At 36.9% G+C, this 17,047-nt stretch overlaps 3 protein-coding genes across 3 annotated transcripts; all 3 read left to right on the top strand.

Moving 5' to 3' along the window:
• The first annotated feature begins 3,638 nt into the window (after positions 1 to 3,638).
• LOC116005048 (dehydration-responsive element-binding protein 1F-like) lies at positions 3,639 to 4,712 on the top strand. Its single transcript, XM_031245275.1, has one exon. The coding sequence runs from the start codon at positions 3,674 to 3,676 to the stop codon at positions 4,331 to 4,333; it is 660 nt and encodes a 219-aa protein (XP_031101135.1). The 5' UTR covers positions 3,639 to 3,673; the 3' UTR covers positions 4,334 to 4,712.
• A 3,424-nt stretch (positions 4,713 to 8,136) lies between these two features.
• Positions 8,137 to 8,871, top strand: LOC116003944. The gene has a single exon (XM_031243883.1). It carries the CDS (start codon positions 8,137 to 8,139, stop codon positions 8,869 to 8,871), a length of 735 nt encoding a protein of 244 aa, XP_031099743.1.
• Positions 8,872 to 10,123: 1,252 nt separating this feature from the next.
• LOC116003943 lies at positions 10,124 to 11,152 on the top strand. The gene has a single exon (XM_031243882.1). The coding sequence runs from the start codon at positions 10,124 to 10,126 to the stop codon at positions 11,150 to 11,152; it is 1,029 nt and encodes a 342-aa protein (XP_031099742.1).
• The last annotated feature ends 5,895 nt before the right edge of the window (positions 11,153 to 17,047 follow it).

The following is a 17,047-nucleotide window of genomic DNA, read 5'->3' as shown; positions in this document are numbered from 1 at the left end:
TGGTACCTTGTTGAGTGATCCAGGCAGCTACCGGAGGTTGATTGGGAGGATATTATATCTTACGGCCACTAGACCAGATATCACTTATGTTGTGCATCACCTAAGCCAGTTCGTAAGTGCTCCCACAGATAAACATATGTCTGCTGCTCATCGCATACTCCGTTACATCAAAGGATCTCTAGGCCAGGGTTTGTTTTATCCAGCAGCCACCACACTGAAACATAAAGCCTTCTCAGATTCCAATTGGGCGTCGTGTGCTGAAACACGCAAGTCAATCACAGGGTTCTGTATCTTTCTTGGGGATTCCCTCATATCATGGCGATCGAAGAAACAAGCAACCGTATCAAAATCTTCATCCGAGGCAGAATATCGAGCTCTTGCCACAACAACTTGCGAAATACAATGGCTCAACACTCTTCTTGCTGATCTGCAGGTCAACTTAGCCAGCCCAACTGTGGTATTCTGCGATAAAAAATCTGCCATAGCTATTGCTGAAAACTCTGTTTTTCCTGAGAGGACTAAGCATATTGAAATCGACTGCCATATTGTAAGAGAAAGGATTGCTCAAGGATTGATTAAGCTACTGTCTGTATCCTCCTTAAACCAAGTTGCTGATGGTTTTACCAAGCCCTTAGCTGCATCTCTATTTCACACTTTTACATCTATGCTGGGTGTTCAAAACCTTCACACTCCAGCTTACGGGGGGGGGGGGGTATTAGAGGATGAAGGACACGTGTAGATAAGGCTATTCTTGTATTTTCATTATATCGGTTGTTACAACTCCCATTCCATATAAGAATGGCAGTTACTTTCCAGTAGATCAGTTTTGTAATTTTCTATTCTCAATCAATGATGCAGCACCCTTTACTTTCTCATTTCTTTCGTTGAGCTCTGTGTTCTCAATATTTCCCTTCACATTTTGTGTAATCATTCTAATTTAGATGCTAAAAATTCCCTCCCTTGTATATGTATAAAGTCATATATGTTATAAATAAATAATAAGTAGACATTATTAGTATAATGGACGTAATGGTCCGTCAATAATCCTGTAATTATTGTATCCATTACACTTTGTATTTTGTATATATATGTTGACATGTATTATAAAGTGAGAGGTTGATTAATGAAATATCTAGATGGTCAACCTTGAGCACATTGGAGGATCGAACCATTTAGTGATTCCACATCCAACTACACTACCTTGTATAGAAAATTGAAAATTTTCACGTTTGAAATATAAGAAAGTTCACATTTTTTTCCACGCTAACCATGTAAAAAAACTTTCATTTCAAGGTGAGCATTACCAATATCTTTTCCTCAGATTCTCATTTGTCCATGAAGTTTTGAGATTCAACACTTGCCCACAACTATAATTAGAAATATATATATATATGAAATCACCATAATGATGCATTGTCTAATTTGATTGCTAAGAAGAAGAAGAGGAGTTGTCACCCATGCTCAATTTTCATAAAGAGAACAAGATCTTACACCAATTTTGATAGTTGAAAGATGTAATTAGCCAAGTGAAAATGACTTAGGACTAAAATGGTGCAACCAACATAATCGAGGGACCATTTTGGTAATTTACTCTTATGTAAATGTACAAAGTTGTTGGGTGGCGGCTTGAAGAGGTGAGTCCAAATCCTGCCATTGAAATATGGAACTAACTACTGTGCAAGTATAATGTAATAAAATTGTGCTTTCGCTACTAACTATACCTTTTGCATTGGCATAGTGATAATCGCTTGATCTTGATAATTAGTATTAGAGTAGGTCACGGGTCTTGGAAAGTTGAGTATAGTATCCTACTATCGAAACGTGGCGTTAACTGCTACACAAGTATAAGGTAATAAAGTTACGCGTTTGCTACTAACTATAATTTTTGATGGTGTAAGCGTTTGATGACGATCCTAATAAAAGTCGATAATCAAACCAAATATTAACTCTTAATTAAGGTTATGACACCTAAATGTTGAACAAAATCAAGTTTGACACCCTAAAGGTAAGAAATTCCCCATGCATACGAAAAGTGGTAAACGGAGTGCATGATTATTAGTTAGACACATTGGCTCTTATGATCGAGTTAGTCAAATTCTATGCACATGTTTCGGAAAGGTCAAGTAGAAAGTTGATGACATATTATAATATTATATTGTTGCCTGTTGATGACATATTTAATGACGTAAGTCACAGTGGTTAATTAGTTACAAATAAATTAAAGGGGCATTTAGTTGATGACATATTTAATGACGCATGTTACATTGGTTAATTAGTTACAAATAAATTAAAGGGGCGTTTAGTTGGTTCATTGAATTAGTAATAAATATATTAAATATAAGGAGTATTATATAATGGGTCACACTTGTGTGAGACCGTCTCACGGATACTTATTCGTGAGACGTGTCGGATCGGATCGAAGCAACATGCAAATGCCATACTTATATGTTGGAATACAATTTTTATTACTTATAAGAGAAAAAGTATTACATTTTTTTATAATAAGTAATATTGACAAGCGTTCCTTACTTATAAGGGAAAATATAATACTTTTGAGGAAACATGTAATACTTTTAAATTGAAATGTAAAAGTATTGTATGTACCCTTAAAAGTATTACATTTAGCCTTATAAACAACAAAAATTTTATTCCTGATTAGTATTACATTTAAGCATATAAATATGACATTTGTGTGCATAAATATTACATTCTCGATCATCTTGACCCGACCCGTCTCACAGTGAGACGGTCTCACATAAGTTTTTGCCTTATTTAATATATTAAAAAGTTCATAGCGTCAATTGGTATTGATATCTCTTGTGCAGGAAAAAAAATGCATGCATAGTTCTATCAAATGCACTCATAATAATTAGTATAACCTAACAAGATTTTTGAATTATACTTGTGGTAAGATACAACATTGCCAGTCAACATCTTAGAATTTCTCAATATAAAATATAGAGTAAATTTTTAAAATGGTCATCCAACTATGACCTTTTTCTAAAATTGGTTACGTTCCATGACTTTTAATTGCACCCAAAGTGGTCTTTCAACTATTGAAATTTAAACTATACTGGTCTTTTGTTAACATTAGCATTAAAATTTAACGCTAATGCTAACTTGCTAAGTTGCTAATGGAGGACCAATATAACTTACTTTCAATAGTTAGAAAAACCAGTTTATGTGTAATTAAAAGTCATGGAATGGATTTCAAAAAAAAAAAAAAAAGTCATGGAATGAATTTCAGAAAATGTCATAGTCGGAAGTCGGAACACTCTAACAGATATCAAATTATCGACATAAATCATTCTTTAGTTTTTAGTTTAATTTAAAATTATTTTATTTAACTTTTGTGGTTTTTTTAGCACGAGCTCGAAAATGGTCTGAAATCACTCAGTAAATAATAAATAAATATATTAATTAAATAATATCAATCGATTCCTCAGTCCTGACTTACCGTCCTCCACAGACCCCACTCCCATTTTTAAGCACGTGCTTGTTTTATAGCAGTATAGAAAAACAATAAAATATTATCCCTCACGTGTTGCACGTGTTTTTAAAACCACGCAAAACAAAGGACTCGATGTATATATTTCAGTGTCACCCCTCATGCATGATAGTACCCTCCGATCAAACATTTTATCAAACACTTTCAGTGCAATTTTTTTTCAAGATGGATTTTGAAAATGATGGAAATTCTTCTTCTTCTTCGTCGTCTCAAGAGATCGCCGGCGATCGGGCGGCGGCGCCGGTGCTGCAGAAGCGGAGGACGGGGAGGAAGAAGTTCCGGGAGACGCGCCACCCGATTTACAGAGGCGTGAGGCGGCGGAACGAGGACAAGTGGGTGTGCGAAGTTCGCGAGCCGAATAAGAAGTCGAGAATATGGTTAGGAACCTTCGCGACACCGGAAATGGCGGCTAGGGCTCACGACGTCGCCGCACTGGCGCTCCGCGGAGAAGCGGCGGCCTTGAACTTCCCCGGCGCCGCCGAGTCGATCCCTCGCGCAGCCTCGTGCTCTCCGGCGGATATCCGAGCCGCCGCCCTTCTACTCGTCAATTCTCCGCCGCCGCATCCGCAGTTTCCTAGCGTGAACGCCGTCGACCGAGATCGCGCCAAGGAGGCGGCTTCGAGCTCGAGAACTATTGATTTGCCGGGACTTGATTTTTTCCGCAATGCGTCGACGTTTTTGGATGAAGAGGCGGTGTTCAACCTGCCGGCGTTACTGGACAACATGGCCGAGGGCATGCTTATTACTCCGCCGGCGATGAAGAAAGGGTTCAGTTGGGGCGATGAAGGAGATGGTATTGATCTTACACTCTGGAAACATTATTAGTGTTGATCAATAAGTCTTATGTGAGACCGTCTCACCGCGAGACACGTTCACAAATTACACATCCCAGCAAGTTATAGCTCTAGGGAGGACTGGTGTGGTAGTCTATCAATTTTAGCATCAAAACAATAGTCGTGAATTAAAAATGATATTAGTTAAACATGTGGATCAAAACTGTTATTTTGTTAATACTAGATCAAAATCAATATTTGCTCAAGAAGTAATACACGTCTAAAGGTGTGTTAGTTTCATATTAGACTTACTCCTAATTACTTAGTAACAATCATGTACTAGACATATATAAACTTCTTGTTTCCATCCCTAATCCCTTAGCTTGTAAAACATCATTCTTCTATAACTCGGATGATGTTTTAGGTTTGTATATGTTGATTTAAAGAAAAAGTTTTATATACACACAAAATTTAACACAAACATGTGAATATATTATATTGATGTAATATATGTTACTAAGTATTTAATAATGTTTATTAATATATACGTGTAAGCAACTATATATGTGAGTTATATTTTTCATATGATGCATGCTTTTGTATATATGTGGGGTGCAACAACACTTTTGACATGATTGGAGCGATAACAATATGCGAGGTTGAATAAGAATATTTTTTAGAATTAATTTAAAGCGGCGAGATTGTAATAACAAAATTTTTGACTTAAAAACTCTTTGAATGGAGTTTGATTAAGATTTGATTTGATTAGTGAAGTTCGAATTTCAAAATTATGTTTATAGTAACATTTTTGAAGGAATTGTTTTGAATGGAATTAGTTTCACTTGCGGGGCGTTCGTGTAATGTCGGAATTTTCATGGCGTGTCAGACCATTTGGGTAAAAATAAAATTTATATGTATATTTATAATAATAATAATAATAATAATAATAATAATAATAATAGTGGATAAGGATAAGCATAACACAATTGGCTTCTGTCAGTGTCATGTCGATCGCCTTGTTTCCCCTAAAATAGTTATAAATTTTCTTCCCTAAAATAGTTATAATTGTTCAAGGGCGACGATGAATCGATGATCTCTTTGGATAGGTAGGAATCAAAAAATGGTCAACGCCACATGGCATTCGGACTTCGGAGACACCATGATTTCTTTATTATAAAGAACTTTCAGTTTTTGCGGTCGAGTCCCGTTTTCGGATGCAAATTTGACTTTGGACCACGGTCCACAAAATATGGTAGTTCAGGTATCAAAACAGTGTTATTTATTTTAATGAAAAGAAACAACACTCATTTCACGTCGTTCCATAAAAAGTAACTTTGTGTGTATATAACATATTCTTTTTTATTATATATATATACACTGCAATTCTCTTTCAACACAATTACAGTTTTATTTTGATATAACTACAGTTTCATTCGATATTATACACCCAAATATGTGAAATTGTTATTCAGTTTCATTTTATACACTATAGTTTCATTAGAACACAACTACAGTATCATTCGATATAACTACAGTTTTATTAGACAATGTACACTCAAATATATGAAACTGTTATTCAGTTTCATTTTATATACATTGCAGTTCCCTTTCAACACAACTACAGTTTTCTTTCGATATAACTACAGTTTCATTCAACATTATAGACTCAAGTATGTGAAACTGTTATTCAGTTTCATTTTATATACTGCAGTTTCCTTTCAATACAACAATAGTTTTATTTCGATATAAATACAATTTCATTTGATAAAATAAAAAAATGTGAGACAGTATCATTTGCGACAAACTTTAATTTCATTTACAGAACTCCGTTAAGATGTGACGACAACCATTTATTTACTTAAATAAACGATGCCGTTTTTGGACCATGGTCCACGATAAAACGATTGGATTTCGAACCAATTCGACAAGCAACTCTTCTAAGAGTATTCGTCCATATTTTGGGTCCTCAAATTTGATGCTCAATGTTGTTTACCAAAGAGTTAATTAATACTTCAAGCTTAAGTGTTATTCTGCAATTTATTGTAGAATTGATGTGATCATATATATTAATTACATTTCGTTCAAATTTGGTACAATATGAAAATTAATTAAATAATTGTGTCAATGTGAGTACGGGAGCACCTATAAAGAAGTACTCTATAATACTCAAAAATATCCATTGATTATTCTATGATGCTCATAAATTTTGTTTTTGTTATCATTTTATGAAAATGGTTTCTTGACTATGCAATGTTTACTCAATTTAGTCTTTTTCTGTACTAAATTGAGTAGATTTTACATAAGCAATGATCCACTTTGGATGAATTGGTAGAATGATGGTCAAAGGTCAAACTATGAATTATGAGATAGTTGATGTGGCATTTTGGATATTAACGGTTGGAAAAATAACAAAAATTACATTTTAAGTGATTATTTAGTGGTAAAAATATCAGTGGGGTCCACTTCCAATTTGAGTCATGTCAAATTGAATTCGGGGTCTTCTAAGTGAGAAGAAGAAATAGATATATTATGCGCTCAAAATGGATAATGGATGAAGTAGAAATTGAGTTTCAAAGTATACCCATTTGAGTTGCAAAATAAAGATGGAAATGCTTAGAAAAAGCCTTTTTATCCTACATTGGAAATAAGAAGTGGTTTGCACTAGTACAAATACAAATTTGTTTTTAGGGAGTTTGAATCAGGGACGAAGCCAAGTTTATATGATTCGAGGGGACAAAATAGATAGTTACATTACAAATCTACTAAAATTTAGAGCGTACTCTTGCATATCAAGAAAATCATCTATAATTGAATCTATACTAAATTGTTTTGCAATTTGCTTTTCAATGTACACTAACAAACAATCATTAAGGAATTGATCATCCATTTTGTTACGAAGTGTAGTCTTGACAATTTTTCATGGCAGAAAAAGATTGTTCTGTAGTAGCAGTAGATACAGGAAGCGTGAGAATGAGAGTTACTATTCTAAACACAAGAGGATACATGTCCAACTTTCTAGTTTCACCAACCATTGGCAGAGATCAGAAATACTTTCTAGTGCTCTAAAATCAAGAAGTTGTTACACAAGTTCAAAAAGTTCAAGTTGCATTCTTAATTGTAAAATCTCATAATCTGCAAAGTCTTGTGGGTAAAACTTCTCTACCAACTTGCAAATGTCATCAATTCTAAATGATATACGCATTTCTTTTGGATCAAGAGATGAACTAAGAATAATTAACTCCATTGCTTTATCATCAAACCTATTGTTCAACTCTTGCAACTGAGAATCAATCACCGCATTAAAAATATCAACTTTGTAATGATGTCCAATTGTTAATTCATCTTGTTGATGTCTAGCCCTTCCTTTTCTTGCACTATATTGAGCATCAAAATCTAGCACTATTATATTGACATTTTCACAAAAAGACTTCACACTTGAAACTAATTCATCCCATCCACTATCTCTTAACTTTTGAATAAGCAATTTAGTAGATGTCACAAGATGCATTGCATTCAATATATCTTGAGATTGGAGTTACAAAGCTTGGCAAAGCATATTAGAAATCTCTAGAACTTTTCTCATGAGGTGCATAATGAATACAAATTCAAGAGAAGCCATTACCTCATAAGCTGCATTGGCATCTCCACGATGAGTAGGTGTAGTTCCATCTTCAATAATAATAAGTAAAACTAGGGTTTTGCCTCCTTCCTAGGGTTTGTCTTGGTTTTCGCCATTTTCTTATTTTCTTCCAATGTTTACCTGGCATTTTCTTTGGCTCTCTTGGTCAATCATTCTACATGGCATCCACAACGGCGAATGAGGGGGTCGCTGGTGTCACTGCTCGGTGGGCAGACATGGTGCTCGAAAATGAGGAGGAAGCTTTCGAACCGGCCGGCGTGGTGGCAACGTCGGATGGGGATGCGGTGGTCGAGACCTGGCCACTCGTTGGTAGGTTCCTGGCTGCTAAGCTTGTGAAGTTGGAGTATATGCGGCAGGTTATGGCGTTTGTCTGGAAGCCTGTCAAGGGTGTTCAGGTCACGGAGCTACAGTCGAATATCTTCATGTTCGTCTTCTTCCATGCCTCGGATATGCATTACGTCATTGACGAGGGGCCTTGGTCTTTTAAGAACTGCATGCTAGTCTGTCGATCGGTGAAGGATGGGGTGCTACCGGTTAATGTGCCTTTGGATTCAGTTGATATGTGGGTTCAACTCCACGACCTCCCCTTTGGTTACACTTCTGAAGCGATCTTGGAACATATTGGGAATTACCTAGGGACCTATGTGAAGGGGGATGACCGGTTCACTGGGGCTCCATGGCTCAATTTCTATCGCATTCGGGTGTCTATGCCGGTGCACAGGCCTATCAAACACCAAATGAAGCTGCTCAAGCGGGATAAGATGTGGTGTTGGGTCTCGTTTAAGTATGAACGTCTGCATGGTTTTTGTTTTTTCTGCAGCATGATGGGGCACACTTACAAGTTCTATTTGAAGGCTAAGGAGGTGGGTGTTCTAGTTGAGCAATATCCGTTTGGGGCAGATTTGCGTGCGGGGACACGCCGAGGGCCGCGGGCTATCGGGGAAAATTGATTGGTACCGGTTGGTGGTGCCCCATGTTCGGGTGGGGAGCATGAGTCTGTTGCCGGTGATCATAGTGGTGGCGCTACCGCTATGGTTACAGTTGATCGTAGGGATGTTGAGGAGGGGGTGGTTGCTGTGTCGAAACGCCGGCGGGAAGTACTGGTTAGTGGGGTGCGGAGACGGGGAAGTGGTGGTAGTGACGTTGTCATCACGGAGGTTTCAAAAAACTTGCTTGTGGCGGGTCCTGGTTCCTAGACTCGCTCGTCATCATGAGTATTATCAGCGGGAATTGTCGAGGGTTGGGGAGTCCTCGTACAGTTCGTGAGTTATTGGGCTTAAGAACCGCCCCATGTTTGTGTTTCTGATTGAGACTAAACCTAGAGCGGAGACGGTAGAGTTTATATGAGTTAGGTTGGGTTTCGAAGGTTTGTTGTGTGTTGAGAGATCTGGCATGGGTGGTGGACTCGCTCTATTTTTGTGAGAAAGGGATGTAGCAACGGTCCTGGGGTACTCATAGAACTATATTGACGTGGAAGTAACATTACCAAATACACCTATCTATCGCTTAACTTGTTATTATGGTTTTCCTAAACGGGCAAGGCGCACACAGTCCTGGCGCTACAAGTTTGTTTCTAGAGCCGAGAAAGAGGTCCTATTGAAGTGTGTTGCACAAGCCCTCCCTATCTTTGCTATGTCAGTCTACCTGCTTCCGAAGTCAACGTGTGATCGCCTTGAGAAAAAAATTAACGGGTTCTGGTAGGGAAGCGGTGGATCAGGTAGTGGTGGTATTCATTGGTTAAGTTGGGATAGGATGTGCACTCCTAAACAGTATGGTGGGCTGGGTTACAAGAAGATTCATGAGTTCAATGTTGCCCTATTGGCTAAGCAAGGGTGGCGCCTGTTATCTAATCCGGATTCTTTGGTCAGTAGGTTGTTACGTGCAAGGTATTTCTCCTCGGGAAGTTTTCTGGATGCAAAGCTTGGCTCTAACCCAAGTTATATTTGGAGGAGCATATTGGCGGGACAGGCTCTAATCAGGGAAGGTGTTGTGCGGCGAATCGGGGATGGTACGGAGACACTGTTGGGGTACGCTATGGCTGGGGCTTCACACTCCATGTATTGCTGCGTTAGCATAGGCGAAAGTCAGTGGTTTGTTTAATCAATCAAGTACCTAGGATGAAGACATTGTGAAGGATCTGTTCGAGGCTTCTGATGTGCCCAAGATCCTAGCCACTCTAGTCTCACCCAACACTCGGGATATATGCGATGGCAAGGTGATATTCGTGGTATCTATACAGCTCGCCACGGCTACAGGTTATTAACATCAGCTTCTATCCATACCGATCCACAGTTGCATTTTGTCGAATGGCAGAAATTATGGAAGTTGCCAGTCCCTCTAAAGGTGAAGAACTTTTTATGGAGATGCATGAGGAATATTCTTCAAGTTCGTGAGATGCTAAAGGCTCGTCATGTGTGGGAAAGGGGTGGGTGTCTGTTTTGTCTCTCCAATATGGAGACAATGGATCACTTATTCTGCTCATGTCCTATAAAAGCTCAGGTTTGGCATGATTTTACCATTTTACATAATGATAGTTTGGTCCTGTTGCTAAATGGTGCTCTGTGCAGTCCGAGCGTGAAGGGTGCAATTCATGTAGCGGCTAAACTCTGGTTGTTATGGAATGCTAGGAATGATGTTGTTTGGAAGGGTAAGCTCCTCCGTATCACTGACTTATTGAGCCAGGCTGCATGGTTAAGTGACTTATGGTTTTCGACGTACACTAGGGGTGTGGCTGATACGGATGTTGCTCCGACTGCTGCTAGCTGGACTCCGTCGCCGCCTCACCGTCTGAAGTGTAACGTAGATGCGGCTGTGTTTGAGGATAGTGCTGGTTTCGGGTTGGTAGTTAAAGACCATGCTAGGGTTTTTGTTTCAGCTTATAATGCCCGTCTTGGTTGTGGTCGAGACCTGTACTTGGTTGAAGCCATGGTGGTTAGGGAGGCGCTCTCATGGTTGATGAGTAATGGCTATACTGATTTCATTTTAGAGCCTGACAGTCTTAATTTTTGTTCTAGTTTTAATTCATGTTTATTGGATTTGTCGTATGTTGGTTTATTAGTTGAGCAATGTCATTGCATTGCTAATGACATTGGGAACGTGTTTGTTCACCATGTCAGGAGGTCAGTGAATCGGGTGGCTCATGTCTTAGCATGGGCAATAGGTTCTTCGTCTGTCCTAGGGTCGTGGGTGTCTGTTCCACCGACCTGTATTGCTCATTTGGTTAGTTATTAATGAAGCTTTGTTTTCCTTTAAAAAAAAAAGAGTAAAACTTCACATGTGGCACTAAACATTCTCATTGAACTTGATATGGATTTCAAATGAGAACTCCAACGAGTATCACCTGGCCCTTGTAAAGAACCAATTTGGTTAAGACGTTCGCATTTTCAAGTTCATCGATACAAAGCAAATGAGCAATATTTGAGGCATGAGCAGCTTTCAACTGGTCATTGTGCTTACATGAAGCCCCAACAACATTAATAATGGAGTTTAACTGAGTGAAAAAGTGTTGAACATGGATGACTTCCTTTGATGAAACTACTAATGTCAATTGTAATCGATGTGCAAAACAATGAATATAATAAGCATAAGGACATTTATCAAAAATTAAAGATTTCAATCCATTCCATTCTCCACGCATGTTACTTAACCTTGTCCTCGAATATTTTGAACATCAAGATTATGACGAGCTAAGATAAAAAAGATACCTTCTTTCAATGTCGATGCAATAGTGTCCTTAACATGAACAACTCCAAAGAATTGCTCTTGTATAAAGCCATCTCTATCAACAAATCTCAAGACAATTGGCATTTGTTCCTTCTTTGATTCATCTCGAGCTTCATCAACAATGATACAAAATTTTGCATTACCAATTTCTTCTCGGAAAGCACTTTTTACTTTAGTTGCTAACCCTTGCAAAATTTGTTTTTTTTTTTTTGGTATTGTTGGTGATGTATATGTTGCATTGCGTGGAGCTTTATCAAGAAATTTTGTTACTTCATCATTAAAAGCGACAATGAAACTCAACAACTCTAAAAAGTTTCAACAATTTGTTGATGTTATTAACTCATCATCACCTCTAAAAGAACATCCTTGAAATGCAAGTCATCTCGTTGCCTCAATTGAAGTTCTTAAGCGAAGTCTATTTTCAACTACTTCTTGAGATGTGAATTTCTCAATATGTTGTGCAATGTGTGATTGTTGGTTCATGACATCCGCACAAGCTTTCTCGACATTTCGATGAGGGGAGGTGAGATCTTTCCCAATATGTGCAAAAAATGAGCAATTTTTTCATCTCTAACTTTCTTCCATTATCGAAAACCATTAATAGTAAAAGCATGCAATTCGGAAAGCCCATCTTGAGTATGAAATAAATAACATGGTAGACAAAATGTTGCATCTTTACTAGGAGAATATTCTAACCAAGATGGGAATAATTTAAACCAAGATGCTTGAAAACTACGAGAATGATTTTCGATCTCCAGATTTTGGATACTTTGAAAGCAAACAATTATGTGAACCGGCCTTAATATAGGCTCTCCTAACTTCATCCCGCTTGTCAATGGGGCACTTCTATATTGGTAGTTGCAATCCCGGATCACGTTCTAATGCTTGAATATCAACTTCTCATTGATTTCAATTCTTTGAGATTTTCCAGGACGACTTTTAGAATTCAATTGATCAATACTTAGATAGATTTACTTGAGATGTTGAATTTTAATTTCAGAATTCTTTCTTTTAAAGAAAATATCAATTCTTTGTCTTTTTCATTATAGCTCAATGTTTCTATGTTCACAATTAATCACAATGTTATTATTTTGGTGATTCAATTAAACATTTAAACTAACCAAGCTAATTAAATATTTAAGACTAGTGAGATACTGAATACTGGATACAACATCTATTAGCCAATTAAAGAAAATTAGATTATTTAAAAAAATTAGATACAAAATCTATTAGTCAAGCCCCCCTGCACGGTTGCACATTATCTTACATTCTTACTTACCAGTCTACCACCTCAACTCAAGGCTCCTGGTAAATGCCATTTTCTTCCAACTTGCACAAGCAGACACTCCCCTTACCAATTATAAAACTGGTATCACTTCTATTTTTCTTTTTTCTTTTTTTTTTCTTCAAAATTTCATCTTTTTTAGTTTTGGGTTGTGGTTTAATTTGATTATATATAGCAATTTCCAGTTTCCCTTTCGTTCTTCTCACTTTTCTAGTTTCTCAACCTCTGCTAGTTTACTGTTAGCCATTAATGAAAGAAAACAAAAAGCTTGAACTTAAGAAAAGTTTAAAGCATTGAACATTTGAGTTAATAATAAATGCATTCTTCCATAAAATGCATAATAATACAAATTTACAAAATAATTATTCAAAATTTCAAAGAAAAATGAAAACATTACCATATTAATTGTTAACTATTGACTATTGAAGAAGATGAAAATCAGGAACAACTGAGTAAGAATCTAAAATCTTCTTTTGGAAGAGAAAGAAATAAATATAAAAGACTTGTTGGGGATTTTTAAAATAAAAAAGTATGTATTTGTTGGGTGCATGGCTCGAGGGTACTATACTACTAGTCTACTAGCTAGTAGGCTAGGGAGATAGGGGGGGGGGAGCAAAAGATAATATATATTATAATACTAAAAAAAAAATTAGGGGCCCCAAGGCACTTGCACAGTCCATATACCTTCATCCCTGGTTTGAATTGTTAGCATAAATGTTCTATCTCGCACATAGGGTGATGCAAATCAAATCATAAAATGCATGAGCTTGAAAATACTTGATTCGTGTGCACTCACGACCTTCATACACGAATGTAGTAAGAAAATGGGCAATCCATGTGCGCATAAGTTATATTATGCCAACTTTTCATATAATTTTCCAACGTGAAGTCATGGGACCTCTCGAACCAGCCAAAATGGTTACTTCACAATGTCGCACTAAGAAGTAAATTTTACTTCTTGATCGATACTGAGGAGTGGATTCCACTTCTTAAGTGTCACATTTTAAATGCACCATTTTGAAAAGCGTTAATTCTTATCTTAAGGAGTTAATTTTGAATTAATTCCCATTTTAATTTTTAAGAATTAAAGTTTATAACTGATTTGTGTTAATTTTCTAATTAAATGTCAATTATGAAGGTTACAAACTAATTTTAAATCAATGCTAATGTCCTAGTTCAATGCTATTTAACTATCATCTCCTATATATGTGTGGTTGAGTATGAGATTTTACAACAGTCAGAAACAAATTGTTTACTCTCTGAAACTCTGTCTTTCTAGAACATCTACTTTTCCTCATCCAAAATTTATTTGTTCTACCAATGTTCATGTTTGCCAGATTTATTGTTTCAGTGCTCACACTTTAAATTGTAAATTCTTTTTATCTTTGGAACCCTAGGCTACAATGCTCCTAGCACCTAGTGAGGTAGTAAATAAGGTTTTAAGGATAGTATGGGTGTCACACGACTCTAATTTGTTAACCTAAACTTTTCATTTTTGTGTGTATTTTAGACATTATTTTGATAATCTTCCAACATGCTTAAAACCTTATTTTCCTTTATAAAAGATGTCTTCCTTGCATTACCAATGAATAACAATGGGGACAAGAGTTGCTAAGAATAATGGTGGGAATGACAACGAGGTTGCACATTCCAGTACCCCAATGAACCTATCACAGACCAGCGATGGCATCTAAGGGTATATTCTTAGGATGCAAGTACCAATGTCAGTACCAAGTGGATCGGTTAAAAAATCGGAGATGTTCAACATATCAGACTTCAAGATGTGACAGTAAAATATGTTTTCCTACGTCGCGACTCTCAGCTTGGCAAGGTTCTTGACTGAGAAGATTCTTGAGTTGAAGGAACAAGAAATTAATGTACAATTAGTGAGTGTTATGCATTGGGGCTTAGAAGCACTCTAACTTCCTTTGTCGAAACTATGTGTTCAACGGATTGCATGATGCACTATATGATACATACAACAAATATGTCACAACAACCAAAGCAATGTGGGATGCCTTGGACCACAAGTACAAAAATGAGGATGCTAAAGTGATAGATGCAGAAAACACCTACATTTAGGGGTCTTAATGGGGTTAATTTGTGCTAATTTGCTATCCTTTGTGGTTAAGTTATGGTCACAATTGTTCTAATGTGCTAATATTTGTAAAGCTCTATCATATTTTGCACTTTAGTGGTCTTTGAAGGTTCTAAGCTTAAGAGAAGACATATGGACTTGACCAAGAGCAACCAAGAAGAAGCACAATTGGATCCCAACAGTAGGAAGATCCTCGATCGTGGATTGGATCGTGGATATGGGAACTAGAAAGTTGCACACCCAAATCCACGATCGTGGATGAGAGAGTGGATATGATAAGTGACCAATCCACGAGCTACCCACGAGATTTGAAGAGGATGCTTTGGAGGGAAGGCTATTTAAAGCTTAGATTAGATATTTTAGAGGGATTTCCTAGTTTTTGGAAGAGAGTTCTTAGATTTTCAAAGGTTAGTCACTTGTAGTGATAGAATTTCCTAGATCGCAACACTTAGAACTTAGTTTCAATCTTTTACTTTCTACTCATTTTGTACTTTGAAGATCAAGTTGGAAGACAATTACATTTGGATTTTTATTTCAATTCAGTAGGTAATCTCATTTCCTTACTTTGATTTCAATTTCAAATGCTTTCAATTTGTTAAGTTGAATCTAAGTAAGATGATGCTTTCAATTTTTAGCATTACTGGCTAATTTTCTTATAGGAATTGAGTTGTGAAATTAGACATGATGCTAGTGTGTACTTCAATTATTAGGTGATTGCATTGCATTGGCCTGATTGAAATATTTTTGTCATCCTTGATGAATTTTATGCTTCCTTTGAGTATGGCCACCTGTAGGAATGTTTTAAGGCATTGATTATAGCAAGAGACTGCTAGAGTCAATGTAACTCCAAATCGATGATGTTTTTACTTTGATTCCAAAAGGTATAGGTAGGGAAAGAGGTGAAGGCATGGTGTTTGTGAAAATCTCTTTTTGGTATTTGGTCACCTAGAAAGTGCTCCAAACCAAGAGTATGCCTAGTAGACCGAGAGGAGAAAGGTATTAGCAAAACCTCTCAAGAATAGTAACCTTTGCAATGCAATCAACCTAAGTCATAAGTTGCACTATGATGCATCATGGCTAAATAGCAACTCATTCTTAGCTTTCCTTATCTTGAATTCAAATACTTGCTTTTCAATCTTGAATACTACAACATGAATCATTTGCATTTAATTTTTGTGACATGGCATATGATGAATATGATTCTATATTCCTTAACTTAAGCACAAGCTAACACTTCCAATTTGTCTTCCTTTGAGAACGATACAAACTCGTGGATCACTACTACACATCTTTGACCAACAAAAACCACTTGTCACAAAGTAAAGAATTTTTTTTTTCAATCAATTCCTTGACTTTAAAATGGTGGATTCCAAGTGTGGAGTCAAGTCGAAAAAATTCAAATAATCTTCAAAGAACAAGCAAAAACTTGGTCCTAAATGAGGTGTTTCTAAGAACAAGTTTCACGAAAAAATGATTGAACCGTGGTAAAAATGACCACAATTCCTCTAATTGCAAGGTTTTGAAGAATAAGAATGAGTATTATTAAGCCGATGTAGTTGAGCAAAGCAATTAGAATGAGGTCGAGATAAGCCTATTGGCTATGGTGACTAAGGTGAACCCCGTGGCCTCAAACCAACGTGTGTGGTTTATCAACACTGCTACAACATGACATCTCTGTTACAACTGCGAGTTGTTTACCACATTTGAGGCTGTGGATCGCACTAAGGTGTGGATTAGAAACTCTGCTTAGTCTACTGTGGAAAGCATTGACAAGGTGGTTCTGAAGATGACCTATGAGAAGGAGCTAACATTGAAGAATGTGTTGTATCTCCTCGAGTTGCAAAAGAATCTAGTGTCTGACTCATTACTGAACAAGCATGGATTCAGGATGGTCTTCGAATTCAACAAAGTAGTTTTGTCTAAGTTAGGCATGCTTGTAGGAAAATGATATGTATTATCTAATGGACTTTTCAAGCTTACTGTAATGAATGTTACTATCAATAAAAGCAAAGTTAATTAT

The sequence above is a fragment of the Ipomoea triloba genome, chromosome 14 (genome assembly GCF_003576645.1).
Source record: "Ipomoea triloba cultivar NCNSP0323 chromosome 14, ASM357664v1".
NCBI classification, from domain to species: Eukaryota; Viridiplantae; Streptophyta; class Magnoliopsida; order Solanales; family Convolvulaceae; genus Ipomoea; species Ipomoea triloba.
The sequence above is the reverse complement of the archived record's forward strand: the minus strand, read 5'-3'. Positions and strand labels throughout refer to the sequence as shown.

Coding starts and splice junctions, on each gene's coding strand:
- LOC116003944 (XM_031243883.1), top strand. CDS start 8,137: ATGGTGCTCGAAAATGAGGAGGAAGCTTTCGAACCGGCCGGCGTGGTG.
- LOC116003943 (XM_031243882.1), top strand. CDS start 10,124: ATGCGATGGCAAGGTGATATTCGTGGTATCTATACAGCTCGCCACGGC.
- LOC116005048 (XM_031245275.1), top strand. CDS start 3,674: ATGGATTTTGAAAATGATGGAAATTCTTCTTCTTCTTCGTCGTCTCAA.